Source organism: Lipotes vexillifer, unplaced genomic scaffold, assembly GCF_000442215.2.
Source record: "Lipotes vexillifer unplaced genomic scaffold, Lipotes_vexillifer_v1.1 scaffold859, whole genome shotgun sequence".
Classification (NCBI taxonomy): Eukaryota; Metazoa; Chordata; class Mammalia; order Artiodactyla; family Lipotidae; genus Lipotes; species Lipotes vexillifer.
Window position 1 is genome coordinate 900889 of NW_006784707.1, and position 22347 is coordinate 923235.

Genomic DNA, 22347 nt, shown 5'->3' on the forward strand with positions numbered 1-22347 from the left:
AGTCTGAATTTATGTGGTTTTTCTTTAATGTCTTTCAATACAATTTTTATAATAATCTCCATAAATGTCCTGCAAATTCTGTAAGATTCATTCTTAGATACTTTATATGTTTTGTTAGTATTTGCTATTCTATTTAATTTAATTTCTAACTATGGATAAGTTTAGAAATACTATCAGCTTTTGTATAATGAATTGTTAAGCTAGCCAGTGACTTTCAGAATTTCTACCTCCATAATCATATCATCTGGAAACAATAACAGTTGCTTTTTTTCCCCCCCAATTTTGTGCTTTTAATTTTTAAATTTTCTCTTACGTACTGATAGGACTTTCAGTGCAATGTTCAATAGAAACAGTGGTGCCTGTGAAAGTGTTCTTTCTGATTTTCAAGGAAATACTTTTAATATTTCCCCATTTAGGAGTGATGTGCTGGAACCAATTTTTAGCAGCTAGCAAGAGCCAATCATTAACTTCTCATGAATTTTGCAGGAAAATACAATCATTATTAAAAATTAAATTATATAAACGTAATTAATTAAGTCATATTAAAACAAAAGTAATACATTCTGAAAACTCACCACTTCCTACTTTATTTTATGTCATCTTGCTGTTATCAGTGCTCTTGAGGTTATTTACATACCTTGTATCTGCGTGGTGAAAATACTATATAATGATGTGATATGTGCATTCTTTTTCCAACTTCACGGTCAGTGACATCACGTTGATAGCTTTGAATTGGCCACAGTACGACTATTTACACCATAGAAAGTGGTAAATGCTACCAATCAGGTTTTTAATTTTCCTTAAGAGCCTGTTGTTAAACATTTACTAACACACCTCTGATCAAGACTGATGTTTGCCACAGGCTCTAGCATTTTTCTAGCCTGTTAACTAGAAAGAAAGGAAATTAAGGAAGAAAGGAAGGGAAGGTGGCAGGGAAATAGGAAGGAAAGGAAAGTAAAAGGGAAGGACGAAGAGAGGAAGAGAAGACAGGAAAGCTTTAATCAGTGTATTAACCCAAACGTGGTGTTTTCCCCCAGATAGCTGTGATGCTCCTCTGGCGTCTGCCTTGCCCCGGGCTTCCTTCAGCAGCTCCTCAGAGCTGTCCAGCAGCCACGGCCCTGGCTTTGCAAGTCTTAATCGCAGAGACGGTGAGTCTGCAACTGTCTTCTTGTCAATCTACCCTGATTCTTTCACATACAGAATTATTTTCATTTTTAGTTCATATTCCTTCTTGTAGCTCAAAAATTAATTATACTGAGTTTAATGAAATTGAAGAAAGCACCAGGTTCATCATATCAGCTAGTATTCATCTGCTAGCTTTCTTCTTGCTTGTCATCCATTTTTTGGTTTGTTTTGATATCTTCCTTCCCTATTGATTGCCAGCAAATGGTCATCAATAAGATTTATGAGAAGGGAATTATTGGAGTCTAGATTATTTCCAGGGTTATCCTCCAAGGAAATCCAGTGGAGCAGGCTTTTCTCCGACACAAAATAATGCCATACTTTGCTGGGGATGAATGCCTACCCACCCCCTCCAAATGCACCTTTGTCAGTAGTATTTATATTTTGTGATGCTTAGACCTCATCCTTTTTGCATTCTCATTTTACTACTCTATTTTGTATAGCAGCTTGTCTGTACATATCTCTTTTTATCCAAGGCTTTCACAGTGTGCTTACAAATTGTAATGAATTCAGCTACATAACATCCCTAAAGAAAATGTAAGTTTTACCATCAATGGACTTTTTTTCCAAAGGCTTCTGGCTAAGTGAGCAGTCAAGTATGGATAGATAATTTAGTACTCATGGTTTTATTTGAGCATCTCACCCTTGCATTTCCTGACATGATCCTACACTGAATTTAATTAAAAAGAGAAAGGAGCCATTGCTTTAAGAGTAATGGTGTGTCCCTGGGAAGCGGTGGGGGCTTTGGAGCAGAGTGCTTGGCCTCCTGCCCTTCTGGGCATCCTGGATTCCTCACTGTTCTCTGCATATCAGAGGGATATGCAGCTATTCTGAGTGGCCTCAAGGATGATCTGGAATCATATCTGTTCTGAATAACTCAGGGGGCCTCTGAAAGATGCACAATGATGCTTTTATAGAATTAGACAAGATCTCAGAGCTGCATCTCTCATAAACACAAAGATTTCACAGGAGATGCACAAATAAACTTGGTCATACATTTTATTCAGTCATGAATGAGGTATTTAGTACATGTTTGGATGATTTGTAGGCTTGCTGGGCAATTCTTATTTTATTTCTAAGGTGAGAAATTAGCAAAATCATCTTATAGTCTTGTCAATACAGAACTTCAAACAAATAAGAACTGCAAAGCCTAAGATCAACTCAGATCCGAATGCCTCTCTACTGTGTGTTTCTTTAAAACTTGGTCAGGAGTGTCTATGAGAGAAGCAAAACAAAACACACAGTAGCAATGGACTTTTGTTTATTTTATGCAGAAAGAGCTGCAGCCATGAATGTTAAATGCCAAGGGCATTGAAAGTTGTCCCTGGGGACACTGCACATAGAACTTAAGGGAGTCACATGTGAACAGTCACACTGTGTTTTTTTCCTTTAATATTACTGGCATTTAATTTGAATCACAAATTAACAAGTATGCACTTATTTTTTATTTAATTTTAATTGTTTACAAAACCATTATAGGGTATGTCTGCATTTAGTACAGGAATCTGTTTTAGAATTAGGCAGCTGTGTGTGATTTTTTCATTATGGATGCAGTTTTTGGAAAACTACCTGTTCTCTCCTGCTCAGGCTGCTAGCAGACTGCAGGAAGCACAGCAGAAAGGGAATCAGGTTACCTAGACAGGTCCAGAGGGAGGATTTCTGCATTTTTTACATCCTGATAACCAGAAATGGTATATGTAGATAGGTGGAATTGCTCCTTAGGAAATCAGAGCTGGAGCAAATGCTTAAATTTCCCTCAGCAATGTAGGCAGGGTGGTGACAAAAACATTAATATATACATCCCAGAGATCTCTGAGTGGGATGGTCAGGGAGCATCCCCAGGGCCTGCCGCCCTATGGCCCCTTTTTCCTGGGAACATCTGTCACTCCTGCTTATATCACCCTCTCCCCACTCACCCAGCCCTGCCTGGAATCTGGAATGAGCTTTCTGTGAATTAAGATGCATTTAAGTGAAGAAAGAAATACACAGAGCTTGAAGAGCTCCCATTTGAGACAATGTAATGAAGATCTTGGAAGGAAACTTCCCTTGGTTACCATTTCAATTTAGCCATTTACTTGTTTGACATTTAGATGCCCTGGAGATAGGTGAATCTGTTCACTTCAAATTATCCCACTTGACTTTGCTCCCTTAGGTATATTTCTGCCCTGGACCTTGTTCTAACTTGAAGAAGGCATGAGCTATTCTCCTTTACACCTCTGGGTAATTTCCCCCTCTGTACAAAGCTGACACTCATTATGACAGTGCATGCCCCGTGGCCACCAGGAGTAGGGGTCATTTTCATCTTGATCAGTGACCAGAATAATTAGGGCCCTAGCTGAGAGTTTCCTGTTCAGCCTTTCCTCTCCCCAGAGACACAAGTCACTGCCTGTGTCTGAGCCAACCAAAGGTGGGGGAGACAATCACACAGGGATAACTAGAGACAGAAACCTTCCAAGATATCTGCCAAGTATATCAATATAAAAGACAGTCCGGCTATTGATAAGCAAACAATACTGAATAACTGACAAATCACAGGAATATGTTCTTAGAAGGGGTAGAGAATGAAAAGGGAGCTAAGCTTTAATAAAATACCCTCACCCGAACCTAAAATGATTGTTTTTTGCTTGTCTGCAAAGCAGAGATTGTAACACCTGTCTCACTTGCCCGGTGCATGGAGGAGTTGTAAAGTAGCACTTAGAGCATCTGGGAGGGTCCTGAACACATCACACGCTTGTGATAAGTTTTGGCTTTCCTCATTTTCTCTCCTTTATGTAGTATAAAGTGGCAGGTAACGGGCCATTCAGTAATGAAAAGACTGCAATGCCCCACACTCTGGATGTCACCCCTCTTTCACCATGACTGTCTCCTGTCTTGTGATCGTGTGTGGGAGAGAAAGTATTGTGCTAGATGCTCTAACACAGCTTCTTGAATTCTCATTGCAGCCCTAAAGCATACCTATCACACTTTGCTGGGAGAGATGTTTTGTGTTCAGTGCCCTAAGCTGTGGAACCTTGTTCTGTGCAAGTCAGACCCTCTGGACATGTTTTCCTTTGTATAAATTGTGACACTTTATTCAACTAAGGGGCTGAGGCAGGAGACAGGAGGGTGACAATGGAAAAAGACAGTCTGTGGTGTGGTCAGGGGAAGAGCTGGGTGGGAGGGCAAGTGCCTTTCTTGTGGGTTCAGCACTGGTGACCCCAAAACAGTAATTGCAAATTCCTGGGCTCTGTTTCAGGGGGTGTTGGTTTCCAGGGGGAATTTACTGAAGATTTGCAACATTTAATAATGCAGGCTGATCAGTTTCAGAACCACTGCTCTGCCGGTTGCCAGCTGGTGGGGTGGCTGTGCTCAAGCGTACCCACTTTAATGTTGTTTCAGTGTATTTTGTTTTGTTTTCCATTACAGAACAGTGATCTCCCTTACCCCTCAGTAAAATTGTTCGGTGCTCCCTGACAGTCCTCAGGTTATATTTGTGCATTTCCCACTTTTTCCAGCCATTAGAAAAAAGGGCATCTACCCCAGTGGACTGTGTGCATGGGCGAATGCACAGTAACTCACATCATCACCCTACAGGGGTCTGGGGATTACACCGTGGTTGTGTTATCCAGCTGAAATGAATTGCTTTGCAGCACAGGGAATTCTGCAGTTTCATTACTTTATCAGGGTACCTACTTAATCAGATAGCTTAATTTGCATACCAGTAGCACCTTCTCACCACCGGTAAGGAATATGAAATGTTCAAGGTTGATTACCTGCAGATGTTGAAGAGTGGTTGACAGAGATGTGGCTGCATCTGTGGTAGAGGCTGGTCCCAGGGCAACATGCTGGAAGCATGCTGATGCTTTTCACTCTTGCATTTCTGTACATGTGGTACCTGTGTTAATGATACTTCCTGCTTCAAGAGAGATTAAAGATGACAGAAAGATTGTGAAATGCAAAAAGAAAAAGTATCTTCAGTACATTCTTTACAACTTTGATACTAAGAATACAGGACATTTAGCAGTTTCTCAGAGATTTAAACTGATTCATATAAAACTTCAAATGTAGAACCTTTAAGTTAAAATGATCAGCTAAATGTCAACACCTAATTTCTGACTTCTTTTGGCAATTATTATAAAATTACAGGCAGTTGAAGAGTAATGTTACTTGGGACCAAGAGTTAACCCTCAGCTAGAACCCAGAAGGACTTATCATTCGTCAAACATTGGATGGGACCTTTGCACAAATCAGTAGAAGTAGCAGGGAGGTGTTTGGTGGTGATCAATCTTGTTATTAAAGACAAAGAAAGATTGAAAATTATCACAGGTTGGAGGACACTAAGGAGACAAGGTGACTAAATGCAATGTGGGATCCTGGAACAGAAAAAGGGAGTTAGGGGAAAAACTGGAGACATCAAAATAGTTTGTCGTTTTGTTGCCATTGTACCAGTGTTAATAGCTTAGTTTTGATCAAACTACCATAGTGATGTAAGATATTAACATTAGGACACACTGAGTAAAAAGTAGACAGGAATTCCTTATCCCATCTTTGCAACTCGTTTGTAAATCTGAAATTATTTCTAAATAAAAAGTTTAAAAATACATTACAGAACCACCAGAGTTGTGGCGTATTTAAGATGTGGATCAAAGGAAAAGACATTGTGCTTGTGGTTGAGAGGAAATTTTGGAATAAAGATTGCAGGAAATGAGGAAATCTTAGAAAGAATTTGAGTTTTAAAGAATTTGTACACTTTAAATTTTGCTAAGGGTTATACATGTAGTGCAGTTAGTGGAGGACATAGTGGAGCAACAGATGGGCCCACTTGCTAGTTTCACCTCCACACCCTGATGTAAGTGCTCCACTTCCATTTTCCTTTGAGCTGTCGTGTAACCATGTCATACATCGCCTGACATGTACTTGGTCGTAACAGCTTTTGTAAACAGGACATGGATATTAATAATAGCCCCTAATAAAAAGATAATAAATGTTGTCTAAAGTGTTAGATCTTATTATGAGAGCCTCAAATTAGATGTCAGGACAATGGGGAATAATTTTTTTTTTTTTTTTTTTTTTTTTGTGGTACGCGGGCCTCTCACTGTTGTGGCCTCTCCCGTTGCGGAGCACAGGCTCCGGACGCGCAGGCCCAGCGGTCATGGCTCACGGGCTCAGCCGCTCCGCGCCATGTGGGATCTTCCCGGACCGGGGCATGAACCCGCGTCCCCTGCATCGGCAGGCGGACTTTCAACCACTGCACCACCAGGCAAGCCCGGGGAATAATTTTTTTTAAAGCTAGCTTTTCTGTGTTAGGGACTCTTTACATGACACTGTGTTTTCTAGGGATAATTAGCAAAATATCAGTTCCAGGATGCATTTCAAACCTATTTCCCAATTTTTATATTGCATAATAATTTAAATTCAGAAAACTTAATATGACATCTAAATCCAAATTCAAAATCCATGTTTCTATTAAACTAGAAGAACAAAATATATCAATAATACATTCACAGGTATCCCTAATTCTTCGGTTTCTCACAGGCACTGGAGAAAACAAAGCACAGTAATTTCCACTCTGCACCTATTGTCTTGAATACCTGAGAAACTCCTCCTTATTCACTTCCTCTGGGTTCTCTCTCACCCTCCTCGCTGCCTTTTTAGAACTCTCCCTCCCTACACAGAAAGCACTTTCACCTCCACCCTTCCCATATTACATTTCAAATCGTTCTGTGAAGTGTCTGCTTCTCCTATGAGTCTGTAAGCACCTTGAGTGTAGGGCTATGCCATAGCCATCTTTGTTATCCCAACATTCAACATTGTATACTTCCTCATGCTGGGAATCCAGAATTAAGGTATTCTAGCTTTATTTTCCTTTATGTCCAACAAAGGGCAAGTCATGCATTGAAGCCAATAAAGACACTAGTTCCAAGCACTGATGTAATGGCATGGTGTTTAGTTGTCCACCTATTCCATTAAGCAATTTCACTTAGTGGGACACCCCAATACCAGAGAGTCAGGGGTTATGAACTAAGAAACAAAACAATTAATATAGGCTTCATCCATTTACATTTAACCTGTGTTTTTATTTTGTGTTTGTGTGTATGTGTGAGAGAGTGTGTTTGTATAATTATGAAGCATTATCTAATGCAGAATTTGAAACTATGATTTTCATAAATCTTATTTATGATCCCATTCTTACAGGTTAATATTGATTTCAAAGATTTCTCTGTCCTTACCGGTTTTCTTATTTTTATTCCCACAAAAAGGAGCTGGTGGCTGGTCTCCCCTTGTGTCAAATAAATACCAGTGGCTGCAGATTGACCTTGGAGAAAGAATGGAGGTCACAGCTGTGGCCACCCAGGGAGGATACGGGAGCTCCGACTGGGTGACCAGCTACCTCCTGATGTTCAGCGATGGCGGGAGGAACTGGAAGCAATATCGACGAGAGGAGAGCATCTGGGTATGTGCTTTATTGAAAAGCAGTCTGTCGGAGTATGAATTATGCCAGTTACTGCATGTTGCTGCCCATCTGTCAGATCAAGTATTGAAACAGAGCCTCCTAAGTTACCTGAAAATGTTTCCACTGAATGTAAGCCACATGTGACATTCCAGAATACACCGTCCATGGCTAATTTATGAAATAAGTAAAACAATTTATAATGTAGCAAAATATTGAAAATGTCTTCCCATTATTCCTTTAAATAGTGTGAAGTCTAAGGAATAAATAAGTCACATACAACTGATTTTATTTTTGTTTTATAACAAACACAATAGTTTATATTGCCTCAGCATTTTTAAATAAAGCAAATTCATTTTCTCTATGCCCTCTGATAAAATGAAATTTCTGAAAGACCCTGAACATGTAAAAAAAAATGTAATGGAGAGTCTCTTTGTGGAGGACTTGTTGAGGGATGTGTTGAGTTCCTGCTCCAACAGGAACTTGGGCACCATGTGGCTCCTTGTAATTTATGGACAGTAGATCCCTAGGATTCTTTGGAATCATAACTATTTTACATCAGTGACATAGTTTCTACTTCTGATTACATATCCATGCTCCTTTGAGAAGAATTAAATTTTGTTTGCTTAACTTTTTGAATATTAAAATATATGTAATTTATTATATATTTAGCATTTCATACCTTTAAATCACAGTCTGCTCTGAATGAGAAGCTCTAAAAGTAGAGAATTGTAAAGGTCTGCAGCAGGTTTGCAGTTGGTTGATGGGGTGTGGCCTGAAGAAGATTCATCAGGTGGAGAAGAAATTACTTTTTTCTTCTTATTAAAAATATAATTTAGAGGGTTGCCAAGAACAGGGGGAAGGGAGGAATGTCCTGTAAGTGCTTTAATGGAGACAAAGTTTCAGTTTGAGAAGATGAAAAAGTTCTTGAGATGGAGGGTGGTGATGTTTGCACAACATGTGAATGTTAATGTCCAGAACTGTACACTTAAAAGTGGCTAAAATGCTAAACTTTTTGTTATGTATATCTTACCACAATAAAAAATACAGTGTATCTTCCATTTAATTTAGGCTAAGAATGTTGTATAACTTAAAAAATTTTTTTTCCTAATTCAGGGTAAGAAGAAAATTGTCAGCTAAAAAGCCGTTATGTCTTAGCACATAGCTTATCTATAAAACTAATAGGCAACAAAATGATAATATTCGTTGGGTAACAAACTGCCCTCATTTGAATTTCCTTAGAACTCTGTAACTTATTATAACTTAATAGATTGTGTTCTACTTAATTTCTTATCCCTGGAGCTTTTATTAGTTAGTCAATAAATGTTGATGCAAAATTGAATCAAGGAAAACTAGTTAGTTTTCTAACACTAGATAAAAGAACAAAGTGGGAGGGGATATGTGAGTGTTTTTAGGGCTGGCTGACCTAAGGTTTCCAAACAAGTAGTTGCCATGTGTGTGATCAGAAGCAGATATTAATGCTGTGCTCATTCTAAGAACACCAAGTCCAAAGCAGGGTTAAGGTCAATATTGCTAAGTAAGTTAAAGCTTAATGAAACATCTACTTACATAGAAACTTTTGTTCAAAATTAAATATTATTTTTCAAAATTAGTTAACTAATAGTTAATGCCTACTTATTCTTCATTGTATTAATTAAGGTTCATATTTTCGCCCTGCCCCAATCCCATCTGATTGAGCAACTCTAAAAATTCTTGTTTTTAGTTAAGCAGGTTGGAGAGGAATCATATGTAAGCATCACCATCTGCTGATTTCTTTAAAGGTCAGGCACCCTTGGGGAAGTAGGGTCAAGAATATAGTGGCATTATTAATCCTAGATCATGCAGGTGAGGACAGAAGTGGACCCCTCAATCCTGTCCATCCTATCACACAGTAAGCATGGGTAAAGTGGCCTGCCTTACACTCCTGCTGAGTTTGCATCCCTCCCTGTGTCCCCAGCACTTCATGGTGCCTGGGGCCCAGCACGTTGGTAAGTGTTCGCTGAATTAAAACGAACGAGTGGAATCTACGTTCTGGTAGGATGCCTTCCTTAGCTCCCTGCTCTGTGCTTCTCTGTAGCCCTTGGTCTCAGCTTAGTGATCCTTGAAGCTCCAGTGCAGGTGTTTCTCCTCTCACATTTTGAGCTCCTTTAGGAAAAGGGCTCATCCTCACATCTTCTGCGTGCACCACCATGGGTTAAGTGAATTCATCTCCTAATCTGGGCTCGACTATACAAACTGGCATTGACAGCAGTAAATCACACTAGTTGATGATTCTGACATTATACTCACAGTTTCTTTAAAAAGATTGGGCTGGTTTGGCTGCTTTCCAGACCTCTCCCAAAATGTCAGCTGCTCTTAAAAATCAACCATACACCTTACCAGAGGTTCTACCCCTTCTTCAGGTGGTTGTTTTAGATATGAATTGCTGATGTTAACTTGAGAATGAATTTAAGATTTAAAAAAATTTCCTTGAGATATTATACTCTTCATTAGTGAAAGTAATATGTTTATTCTTGGTGCCATTTACTTATTTCCTATCACTGCTTCAACAAATTTTCATGGATTTAGTGACCTAATATAGGACAGAGTTATTATGTCATAGTTCTGTAGGTCTAAAGTACAGTAGACCTGGCTGGGTTCTCTGCTTAGGGCATTTTTCCTGGAGGCTCTGGGGAAGACTTGTCCTTCAAGGTGTCTGGAGATTCCCAGAACCTTCCCCAGGTTCCATGATTTGCTGGGAGGATTCACGGGACCAGTGTGTAGTCATACAGCTATGGTTTAGCACAGTGAAAGGACACAGAGCAAAATGAGCAAAGGAAGAGGGTGCATGGGGTGAAGTCCATAGGAAATCAGGCCCAAGTTTCTACAGTCCTCTCCCAGGGAAGTCATACGGGACTAGCTTAATCCCCCAGCAGTGAGTTATAGCAACCCACATGCAATATTACCAACCAGGGGAGCTCATGTACTGGGGGCTGCTCATGTAGGCACCCTCTGCCTTGCATGTAACAAAATTCCAGACTTCCAGAAGGAATGCAGGTATTGAGTATGAACCACACTGTTTGAACAAACATTAGGCACAGTAAGCCACCTTTATCATTAGAGTCTTGGGAATGGGCCAGCCTTACAAGCAGGCCTTTCAGAGGGCAGCAGTCAGGACTGCCCTCCTGATGCTTCTGCATACACACTCACTCACTTCCTTGTGGGTGTAGGACTGAGACACTGATGTCCTGTAGGCTGTCAGCTGGGGGCTGGTCTTTGCTCCTAGAGGTTTCCCACATCCCTTATGCTTTCTGTGTGGCCTGTTCTTGCAGCAGCGGGTCAAGTCCCTTTCATCTTTAAATCATTCTTTGTTCTTGTTCTCCTTCTGCTGCATCTCTATGATTTCCTCTTCTTCTAGCTGGAGAAAGTCCTCTACTTTAAGGGGGCTCATGTGGTTAGACTGGATCGACTTGGATAATCTAGGACAGTCTTCCTAACCATAATCCCATCTGCAGAATCCCTTTTGCCATGCAAAGTAACATATTCACAGTTCCTTTCTTTAGGGCCTGGACATCTTTGAGGCCTTTCTGCCTACCCCACTGTATTTATACATCTCTGATTTTTTTTTCCTTTCTGCATTTGGTATCCTTTCCTAGCAAACACATTTCTCATTGGATCTGAAGATGTTTTCCAGAATCATATGAAGTCGTGTTGCAGGGGTATCTGAGCACCTGCTCGCAGTTGGTTGTCACAGGTGTCCTCCCTGAGAGGCTGCTGCCCCGCCATCACCATTGTAGCTCTCACCCACAGCAGTGTCCCCAGCTTGTGGCCTCGCTGATGTAACCTTGACCCCCAGCAAGGAAGACTGTGTATTGACTTTCTTCTCAGGAAGCCTCCTACTTTTATAAGAAAGTCCAGGGCTTCCCTGGTGGTGCAGTGGTTGAGAGTCCGCCTGCCAATGCAGGGGACACGGGTTCGTGCCCCGGTCTGGGAGGATCCCACACGCTGTGGAGAGGCTGGGCCCATGAGCCATGGCCGCTGAGCCTGCGCGTCCGGAGCCTGTGCTGCGCAATGGGAGAGGCCACAACAGTGAGAGGCCCGCGTACCGCAAAAAAAAAAAAAAAAAAGTCCAAATCAAGCACTCCTTCTCTGGCCTTAAAAGTTTTGTGGATATTCTCCCTGTCGTAATTTTTTAAAATGACTTTTCTTGTTCTTCTGGGTCTATCTGCTGTCTGTGCTAACTTTGTCCACTAATACATGTTAACTCTTTCCAAATTCCGAAAACTCTGAGAAAAAGGACTATCCTAACTCCTTACTGAAAATGGACATGAGATGATAATAAGACAAAAGGTCTTTACTTATGTTACTTTGGGCAAATTGTCCATATGCTTTGCCACATGTTTGCCATGGAATATTAATTAATATGTGAAATGCAATGTATGCCTCTCTAAATTCTCAAAATTATAAAATTGAGACATGGCTTGCCACAAAGTCTTTGACTAAAGGATTTGAGGACTGCAGGTCCAGTTACTGAAGGTTAGTTATCCAAATTGATTTTCTTAAAAAAAAGAAATTATGTTCTTCACTGGTGATATGTTCCATTTTAATATTTTTTCTTAATGAGTGACTGCTTCCATGACTGAACTGGATTTCTATGTGAAGATAACCAAATAAATTAAATACTCAGATCTGTGAAATACATTCCAAAAGGGTTTTATTTAAGTGGAAATATAGGAATGTGTCTTACATGACAGAAAAGGCATCACCATCTCTCACCAAGGGATGCACTACATCTCAGGACATACAAACTCTTTTGATGTGCAGAGTAAATGTCCTCACTTGAAATATAGTGGAAGAAGTATCACTGTTCGAACAACTTTAGAAGGGGTGCGTTTCCTATACGATGTGAACAATCATGGTTTATATCGCTCATTTAGTAAACCAGGTGGCTTGACCAAGCTTGATGCTAAACATCCATAGGACTTAGAAGATGAGTTTGCAACTTCAGCCCAACTAAATCAGAAAATAGCCAGAGTCTTAGGACACTGAGGATCATAGAACAGCATTGAAGTGAGCAATGCAACAGATCAGTGATCACTGACAAAGTTCACTAATGTTTATTTTCTACTGTTTCCCTGAGAATATGTCAGCAAACACTTACATCAATCTACTTTGACTCTTAGATTCATTACAAGAATTTTGTGGGGCAGTACTTGCAAACCAGGATTCTTACCTGCAAGCTGATGTGAGTTCTGAACTCCCTGGGGGCCTCTGGACCGGGCTTGGGAGAGGTGTGGGCTCCAACGACTGTCCTGCTCTGAGTCTGGCTCTGTGAGCCTCCCTGGTGGGCAGGAGAGGTCCGTGAGTGGGCAGTCTAGAGTGCTGGCAGTATTCTAGAGGGGTGTTGGGGCAGCTCCCTCACTACGCTCCTGGACACCTATTTGGTCTTCTTGGGACCCTCTAGCAAGCCTTGCCCTTCCCAGGCCGCCTGCCTGCCCTGACTCTCTTCTCCCTCCCCATTCCAGTTGTTTGGGAACAATGGGCTGACTCTATGAGAGCCAGGCCAATACCCACCTCTCCTCTCGGGAGACCGTGGCTAATGGTGTCCACTGCAATGGTGTCCTCTGTTGAGGCTTATCTGGCCCAGGGACCACTGGGTCCCTGTTGGCCATGGGGACCTTTCCTCCTGCAATTCCTGGGTGTTTTTTCTTCTATTTTATCAATACTTTGCCTTCATTCTCATCTTACTATTTCTCCCTCTTCTCCTCTATCCTTCTATTCTTTCCTTATCTATTTTTTTCACCTATCATTAAATATTTTTCTCCTTATTTCTCTCTTCTCTCTCCATTTTCCCCTATGTCCCTCTTCTATCTGTATTGTTACAAATTCTAGAAAATCAACTTGAATCAGTCTAGGTAATTTGGGAATCTGACCACACAGAGAAGGGAGGATTTAGCTGGGTCTCTGGCATGTGTGTAACTAAGAGGCAGCCCTGCCCTGTGCCTTCTTTGGATTAGCTTCTGGCATTCTTTTTCCTATATTGGTTCAAAAATCTGAGGAAATGCTCAGACTTACTTGGCTCTGGCTGAGGGGAGTCTCAGATCTCACCACCTGTGAAGAGCTGATCTGATCAGGACGGCTCCCAGCCCACCCTACACTTAGCACTGAAGCCCCTGGATTGGTGGGTGGGGCCATGTAAAGACTTTATGTCCACCCGAATGGGGGCACTTAGAAAGGGAGGGATGCTGGGAGGGACATATTATCAAATTTCCTGTTCCTTGTCTCTCTCTCTCTCTCTCTATCACTCTCTCTCCATGACCTTTTGCTTTCTTTTCTATTTCTCTGCTTTCCTCTTCTTATACATCTTACCTTTCTACTCCTCGCCTTCCCTTTTTCTCTATGAATTAAAGGACCTAGATTGCTATGAGTCCTGCTACTCAACATGTAACCTACGGACCAGCAGCATCACCTGGGATCCTGATACAAATATGGAATCTCAGCCCCTACCCCAACCTATTGAATAGAATCTGCATTTTAACAAGATGAGCAGGTGATTCCAGTACAAGCTAGATCGTGAGAAGCACTGGCTGGGATGAACCAATCCCATCTTTGGGGGAAATTGTTTTGCCCCTTAACCATCCTCCAGCTGCCTGGACCAGAGGGGACTGTGCCCCCTGCTCCAGGATGCAGCTTATCCCACGCACGTGTTAGCCTGAACAGGTGATGCTCTCTGTTAACAGGACCTCAGGAACCTTGCTCCAGTGCCCTTTGACTGCAAGACACCCTCTTTCTCCCTGATAGTCACCAACCTAGTGGGGTGGAGCCCAGGTATTTTCTCATTGTTATCAGTGAATAACAATCAAGTGGTTAAAGTTAGTCCTATCTTTGAGAACTATAATATTTCCTGAATCTCTATACTCTGCATTCATTAGGAGTTTATTCTTCATATTAAAAACTCATCAGAACTCTAATTCAGAACTCTAATTCATTATATCCTTTATGAATTTAAGATGGAAATTGTTATTCAAAATGCATTTTGAATTTAAGTGGATTTTTCTTCCTCTGCAGGCCCTTTGTGTGAAAAAGGCATTCTTCTAAGAAAGGACTGGCAAAATATATTTGAGAAAAATAAGAAAAGAAATTACTTGAAATAAACATAAGTTCTAGTATAAATAATTCTATTTAATAGATTTCTTTCACCTTGAAAAAATAGGTAGCAGTATGTCCTTAAATGAATATAAGGTAGACATAGCAAATCGTTTGAAACTTTGTTCTTCTTTAGATCATTTCCAACCTAGAACACCAAGTAGACTAATTAGTGAGGCTAATTAATATTGTATTGAAAGATTCACAACAATCTCACAGTGCTCTAAGAGAGCAACAAAGGTGACCCCAAATTTGCAGGGCAGAAAAAAGACAGGGAAATACTGGAAGCATGGCCGTTGGGATGGGGGCTGTTTGTTATACCTGCACCACTTCATTTATTTAAGAGAAAGAGCTGATGCACATATGGCAAAATATTTACCTTGTTAAAATAAATCTAGATTATCAGTACATGTATATCTGTTTTGGGGGGATGTTTGAAATATTGCATAATCAAATTAATAAAGAATATTGGATTCAGGTTTAAAAGAATTATGTTTACTTGGTATAAATAGAAAGATCATATGACTGTGTAGTTTCAAAATAAAGAGGGATAAGAACAGTGTCAAATCATAATAAGAAAAACTGGACTCAGAGATAAGGAGGGTTTGTATGTAAGGAAGCAGACACTCTGCTAAGTGTGAAGCTCTATTGGTAGAAGGAGCGGAAATTCTCTTGACAGAGATTCCCGCTAATTCAGTCATTTAAATATATGTTGGTTTATTTCAGGTCTAGGTTAATACATTTATTGCTAATGAGTTGATGACTCAACAGAGCCAAGCCCCATGTCAGGTAGGAGGTTGCAAAGAAGGGTCTGCAGAGTGTGCCTTGGCTGTCTGGGGCTTGTGCCAGCTCCAGGCTTGCGGATTTCAAGTTTGGCTCTGAGACTGGGTGGTTTTGGTCAGAATAGGAGCAGCATTTCAATGATTCTGTATCGATCTCTTCCGTGTACTTGGCCTTGTCAGGGACACGGCCCTCTCCTTCCTAACCATTCACCTCATTACGTCAAGAGCAGTGTTCCCCGAGGCAGTGACTTTGTACCATGGACAGTCTTGTTGATTGGAGTTACCACTGTGGACCACAGTTGAATTTTCTGTACATGTCTCCCCCTCCTGGGCTCTGAGAGCCATTAGGTCAGGGATTAATCTCCTCAGAGGGCCAGGCCTATTACAGATTCTCAATAAGGAGTTGTTAGATTGAGTTAAGGAAAAGTTGCTGTTCTCAAACAGACCTCAACCCAGATGGTTAGTTAAGTTAAAACTTAGCTAACTGTGATGCTGCTTGTGTGATGGGAGGCTTTCGGTGCCAAGCCTAAGTGTAACAAGAGGCTTAACACTTTTTCCCCACAAAGTTGTACAAAGATGATGCCCTACTGAACCCAAGAGAGAGGTGGTTCCATTTGCCCTTCATTGCAGGTCTCAGTGACAATAGAGATAAAAGCTGGATTTGGTCTGTCGAAAACTCTCAGAGCAGCTGAAAATGTTGAGGCAGAGAAGTGAATGAGACATCTGAGCTGCTACCACAAAGTAACTGATGGGTCCCTGGAAATCCAGGATCCAGTAACAACTGCCTCTTGCCAGGGCCAGCTGCATTCGGTGGCTGTGGAGCATCCTTCCTTCCATTTGTCGATTACAATCCTTCCCAACCTGAAAACCTTCACTCAAATCCCCTTTACTCTGTACTAAAATTGTGTAGACACTCCCTTCTTTTTCTGCTCCTAGGATTTTTCATTTTTATTTCTCAAGTATTACTTTTCTTTTGCCATATTTATTCACCTCGTGCTTATTTCACATCAATTCTGGCATCAGGACTACAGCTTGTTTATCCCAATATCCTTTTTACCCACTTTATTGCTTTGCAAAAGTAACGATTTTGCTCATTTGAATTGCCACGTGTTATCAGGTTGGGAGGGAGGGATGTGGTGGTGAGTAGAATTTTAAATATGTAGCAGAATAAATAGCAACTCTTGAGACATCTTACAAATTACAGTTTTACTTTTCATAGAATTAAGTAGTTGCAGAAGTGATGTTATTAGAGATATATGGAAATTAGGATATATTTTATGAAAAAGGTAAATCTTAAGCAGTAATGTGAACAGAGTATGGCAGAGTTGTGGGGGAAATAGCTTTATAAGTAGAATTTTTTATTCATTTGGGAGATGGCAAAAATATTGTTTTTAATCAAGAAAAGTAAATGATGGAAAAAGTGAATTTTTACAAAAAAAGGTGCTCCGGCAGCAGACTCATTGAAAGGAAGTGTTGCTGAGCCAAGTTTTAGGAAGGTGGAAGGCAGGACAGTTCAGGGAGCATCTCACCAGGATTTCATGGAAATTCTTCCTCGTGATGGCAGTTCTGGCAGCTTAGCTTCATAGGATGTTGTACTAATAGTGGGTCTCATGGGGAACGACAGTCAACGTCTACAAATTCTACAATTTGCACATATAATGTAAATGTACAGAATGCACAGATATGGTGTGTACTTCAGGCTATTCATGGGTGATTTCCTGGGTCTGTTGTTTTGACATAAAAGACTCAAGTGGTTTGGTACCAAACTAATTGGGATCTTGAGAAAATGGCCCACAGCAGAGGTGGAGTGTTTAGAGCACTGCTGTGTTCACAGCCCTTGATAACTCCTATGGTTTCTGCACTCTGCAGTCCTATGCCACTTAACAGTTAGAACAATTTTCTGCCTTTGATGCAGACCACATTTTATAAATTTGTATAGACAAAAGCAATGATGAAATTTTAAAATTTTGCAAAAGAGGAAAACAGGCTTTGAGTACTTTTTTTAATATTAATATCACAGTCTCAAAACTCTGAGATGTTGAGAATTTCTGATCAGCAAACCTCAAACTTTTTCAGAGTAGTTAAGATAAGGGCAGCAGTTGAGAATCTGGATGCTGTTCGGGCATGTTTAAGAGTCTCAGAGAGAAATATTGGTTTAGACCAGGGGCCAGCCAACTTTCTTTATAAAGGGACAGATAATAAATATTTTTGGTTTTGTAGGCCATGCAGTCTCTGTTGTGACTGCTCAACTCTGCTGTTGTGTGAAAGTAGCCGGAAGCAATATGTAAATGAACGAGTGTGGTAGTGTTCCAATAAAACTTTATTTAAAAAGCCACACAGCCAGCTGCTTCTGGGTTTAGGTTGCTTACCCCTGGTCTAGTCTACTTTGTATCTATTTAAGGTATGATGTATGGATCCAGTATGAAGAAATAAAAATTACAACATCATTGTGACACAGTGTAACCTCTCACACTTGAACTGCACAAAACCTTTGCTAATACTCTTGCTTAGGACAGTCCTTTTCAAATTGTGTCCTAGAAAAGCTTTCTTTTCATTTTAAATGTATGCATGTAATTTGATATCTTTCAGAATAAGATATAAATAGTACACATCTGATCTATGATATTATTACATAGCAGTTAGCATAAAACTAAGGTTAAAAAGAGAATCAATTTAAAGAAAAATATTAAGCCAATAAGAAGTATTATACTGAGTACTTAGTGAGTGCCTGACACTGCTTCATGTGCTTTATACATATTTATTAAACACATCCTCACAAAAGCCCTCTTATGCCCAGTTTATAGAAAAGGACACTGAGGCATGAAAAGTTCAAGTTCACTATCCTCAAATCACAGAACTAGTTAGTGATGTAACAAGGATTTGAACCCCAGCTGTCTGGCTGCATGGCCCACACTCAAACCACCTTACAACAGTACAGAGGATTCATGTTAGAGATGAATAAAGTGATGATACAGGATGGGGATCCTCTTCCTTAGGGCATTGGAAGCAGGCACTCTCAGACAGTGCTGGTAGGAGCATAAAATGGCATTAGATGGGTATATGCCCAAAGTATATACCCAAAGCGGGATCTTGAAGAGATGTTTGTACACCCATGTTTATCACAGCATTATGCACGTCCTTGGAGGACAATTTCTAAAAACTTAAGTGTTCAAAAGCACCCACTATTTAGAGTGCTGAAGATGACAGTGCAAAAGGAACAATGCTTCTGAGTCCTGTCAGTATATCGTCTACATCAAGTAACAATTCCACTTCTAGGAGTTAGTCCTACAGCAACACTCAGAGGTGCACAGAAAGTGCCTATGAGAAAACTAAGTGCATTGTTTACAGTCAAGATCCAGTTTTCTGTCAATAGGTGAACACAAATAAATTATGATACTCCATTTTATGGAATAATATAATATTATATGGAATTCATTCCTTTGAAAACAATGAGGTTATTTAATTAATTGATCTATTTATTTATTTGAGGTAACATTGGTTTAAAACATTATTTAAGTTTCATGTGTACAAGATTATCAAATACAGTTATTCATAATAAGAAATTTAAGAAACATTTTTTTTTACAGCTAGAAAAAAGGGTGTATTTATTGTGCTTCCATTAGAAATTTCCAAGATGAACATATACGTATATGTGCATGTACATATATATAGACTATTTCTGGAAGCATACAAGATAAATTATTAATAGCATTTCTCATTCTGGGTAAAGATATGCCATGAGTACGTGATGAATGGTATTTTAAACTGCATGCATATATTGCTGTCATTTCAATACCAGGTTTTGAAAGGATTAGAGGAAAAAAACAAAGGAAATACAAAATAGTTTTTTAATTGTGGTAAAAAAAATAACATTAAATTTACCATCCTTACCATTTTTAAGTGTACGGTTCAGTGGTGTTAAGTATATTCACATTGTTGTGGAATAGATCTCTATATCTTTCTCATCTTGTAAAACAAAACTTAAACCCAGTAAACACAAATTTCCCTCCCCATCCCCTCAGCCCTTGGCAACCATCTCTCTACTATCTGTTTCAATGATTTTGACTACCTTATATACTTCATATTAGTGGAATCATACAGTATTTGTCCTTTTGTGATGGTTTATTTCAAGTAGCATAATGTCCTTGAGTATCCATATTATAGCACATGACAGAATTTCCTTCTTTTAGGGCTGCATAATACTCTATTGTATGTATATACCAGATTTTGTTTATCAGTTGCTATGGTCTGAATGTTTGTATCCCACCAGAATTCATATGTTGAAATCCTAACCCCTTAAGGTGATAGTATTAGTAGGTAGGGGGTTTGGGGAAGTGACTAAGTCTTCCACTAAGAAAGGGCTTAGTGACTCATAAAGAGGCTCCAGAGAGATCCCTACCTGATTCCAACATGAGAGAATGCAACAGAAGTCTGAGACCCAGAAGAGGGCCCTCACCCAAACTTGCTGGCACCCTGATCTCAGACTGTCAGCCTCTAGAACTGTGAGCAATAAATTTCTATTGTTTATAAACCACCCAGTCTGTGGTATTTTGTTATATCAACTTGAATGGACTAAGAGATCTATTCATCCATCTATGGACAATTGGGTTGTTTGTACCTGTTAACTATTGTGAATAATGCTGTGATAAACATGGGTATACAAATATCCCTTCAAGATCCCTTTCAGTTGTTTTGAACATATACCTGGCAGAGGAATTGCTGGAGCTTATGCTAATTCTATTTTTACTGTTTTTTGAGGAACCTTCATATTGTTTTTTATAGTGGCCGCACCATTTTGCATTTCCACAAGGGTTCCAGTTTCTCTGCATCCTCCCCTAAAAAGTGTTTTTATTTGGTTCCCTCACCCACTGAAATACCCTCAAGATATGTGGGGAGTTGCAATCCACATGTGTGCTCTTTCTGGATAGGCTAAGAGTGAAGGCTCTAGCTGCATTTTATCCAGGCCATTCTCAGGGTGTGCTAGAGAAACAGCAGTCCTGAGAGATGAGAGGCCAACCTGCCCCAGACAAGGAGCAGGTCTGCATCTTCTCATTATAAGAGCAGTGAATCCCCCAAGCATGGTGCTTGATCCTCTAAAGCAGCCCACTGCCTGCAGCATCATCCATCCTGGACCCTTTGCATTACCTGTAGCACATAGGGAGGTTCATGGGAAACTGAGGCAGTATTCACTAAGCCATGTCTCTGCCACATGAACAGCTTCCAAAATGGTGCCATTTCCCAGATGTCTTTCTGGATGACCATGAACAATATGATGCTCAGTCTCTCTGTGCTGGTGTTTGGAATGCTTTCAGTTATCGTCTTTTCTCTTTCATGGTGCTTTTGTGCTGATCTTGTTTCCCAAATTATACACTCGACATAAATTATGTCAGATATAAGATCTGTGTAGTAACTGTTAGAAGTCAAACCATTTATATGGCCTTTTTATTAAACATAAAAAAATATAAAAATATGCTCATTACTTACTTGAGATTTTCAGCTCAAATGGGGATTTAGACTTGAGTTTCCTTCATGTAAGTAGATTCTAAGTCATTTCCACAGTGAATATATTCCTAATACAGCTTCTAGATGATATAGATAAGAATAAGTACTATTTCAAGTTAAGGAAAACCTTTTGGGGTGAATTTCTTCTTTTTTAAAAATTAATTTTATTGAAATAAAGTTGATTTACAGTGTTGTATTAATTTCTGTCATGCAGCAGAGTGATTCAGTTATGTATATAAACACATTCTTTTTCATATTCTTTTCCATTACGTTTTATCACAGGATACTGAATACAGTTTCCCTGTGCTATACAGTAGGACCTTGTTGTCTATCCATTCTATATGTAACAGTTTGCATCTGCTAATCCCAAACTCCCAATCCATCTCGCCCCCACCCCTCCTCACTCTTGGCAACTGAAAGTCTGTTCTCTATGTCTGTAAGTCTGTTTCTGTTTCCTAGATAAATTCATTTGTGTTGTATTTTAGATTCCACATATAAGTGATAGCATCTGATATTTCTTTTTCTCTGTCTGACTTACTTCACTTAATATGATAATCTCAATGGAACAGGATAGAAAGCCCAGAGATAAACCCAAGCACATATGGTCACCTTATCTTTGGTAAAGGAGGCAGGAATGTACAGTGGAGAAAGGACAGCCTCTTCGATAAGTGGTGCTGGGAAACCTGGACAGGTACATGTAAAAGTATGAGATTAGATCACTCCCTAACACCATACACAAAAATAAGCTCAAAATGGATTAAAGACCTAAATGTAAGGCCAGAAACTATCAAACTCTTAGAGGAAAGCATAGGCAGAACACTCTATGACATAAATCACAGCAAGATCCTTTTTGACCCACCTCCTAGAGAAATGGAAATAAAAACAAAAATAAACAAATGGGACCTAATAAAACTTCAAAGCTTTTGCACAGCAAAGGAAACCATAAACAAGACCAAAAGACAACCCTCAGAATGGGAGAAAATATTTGCAAATGAAGCAACTGACAAAGGATTAATCTCCAAAATTTACAAGCAGCTCATGCAGCTCAATAATGAGAAAACAAACAACCCAATCCAAAAATGGGCAGAAGACCTAAATAGACACTTCTCCAAAGAAGATATACAGATGGCCAACAAACACATGAAGGGATGCTCAACATATTAATCATTAGAGAAATGCATATCAAAACTACAATGAGATATCATCTCACACTGGTCAGAATGGCCATCGTCAAAAAATCTAGAAACAGTAAATGCTGGAGAGGGTGTGGAGGAAAGGGAACACTCTTGCACTTGCTGGTGGGAATGTAATTGGTACAGCCACTAT

General features: G+C 39.9%; 1 protein-coding gene across 1 annotated transcript in view; it reads left to right on the forward strand.

The window, feature by feature from the left end:
• Positions 1-1036: 1036 nt before the first annotated feature.
• Positions 1037-22347, forward strand: part of LOC103083774 (contactin-associated protein-like 3) — a 151555-nt gene continuing 130244 nt past the window's right edge. Inside the window, exons 1-2 of the mRNA XM_007456982.1 lie at positions 1037-1148; positions 7422-7615. Of these exons, the coding sequence (XP_007457044.1) occupies positions 7490-7615 (126 nt within the window). The 5' untranslated portion in view covers positions 1037-1148; positions 7422-7489. The remainder of the gene's footprint in view (positions 1149-7421; positions 7616-22347) is intronic.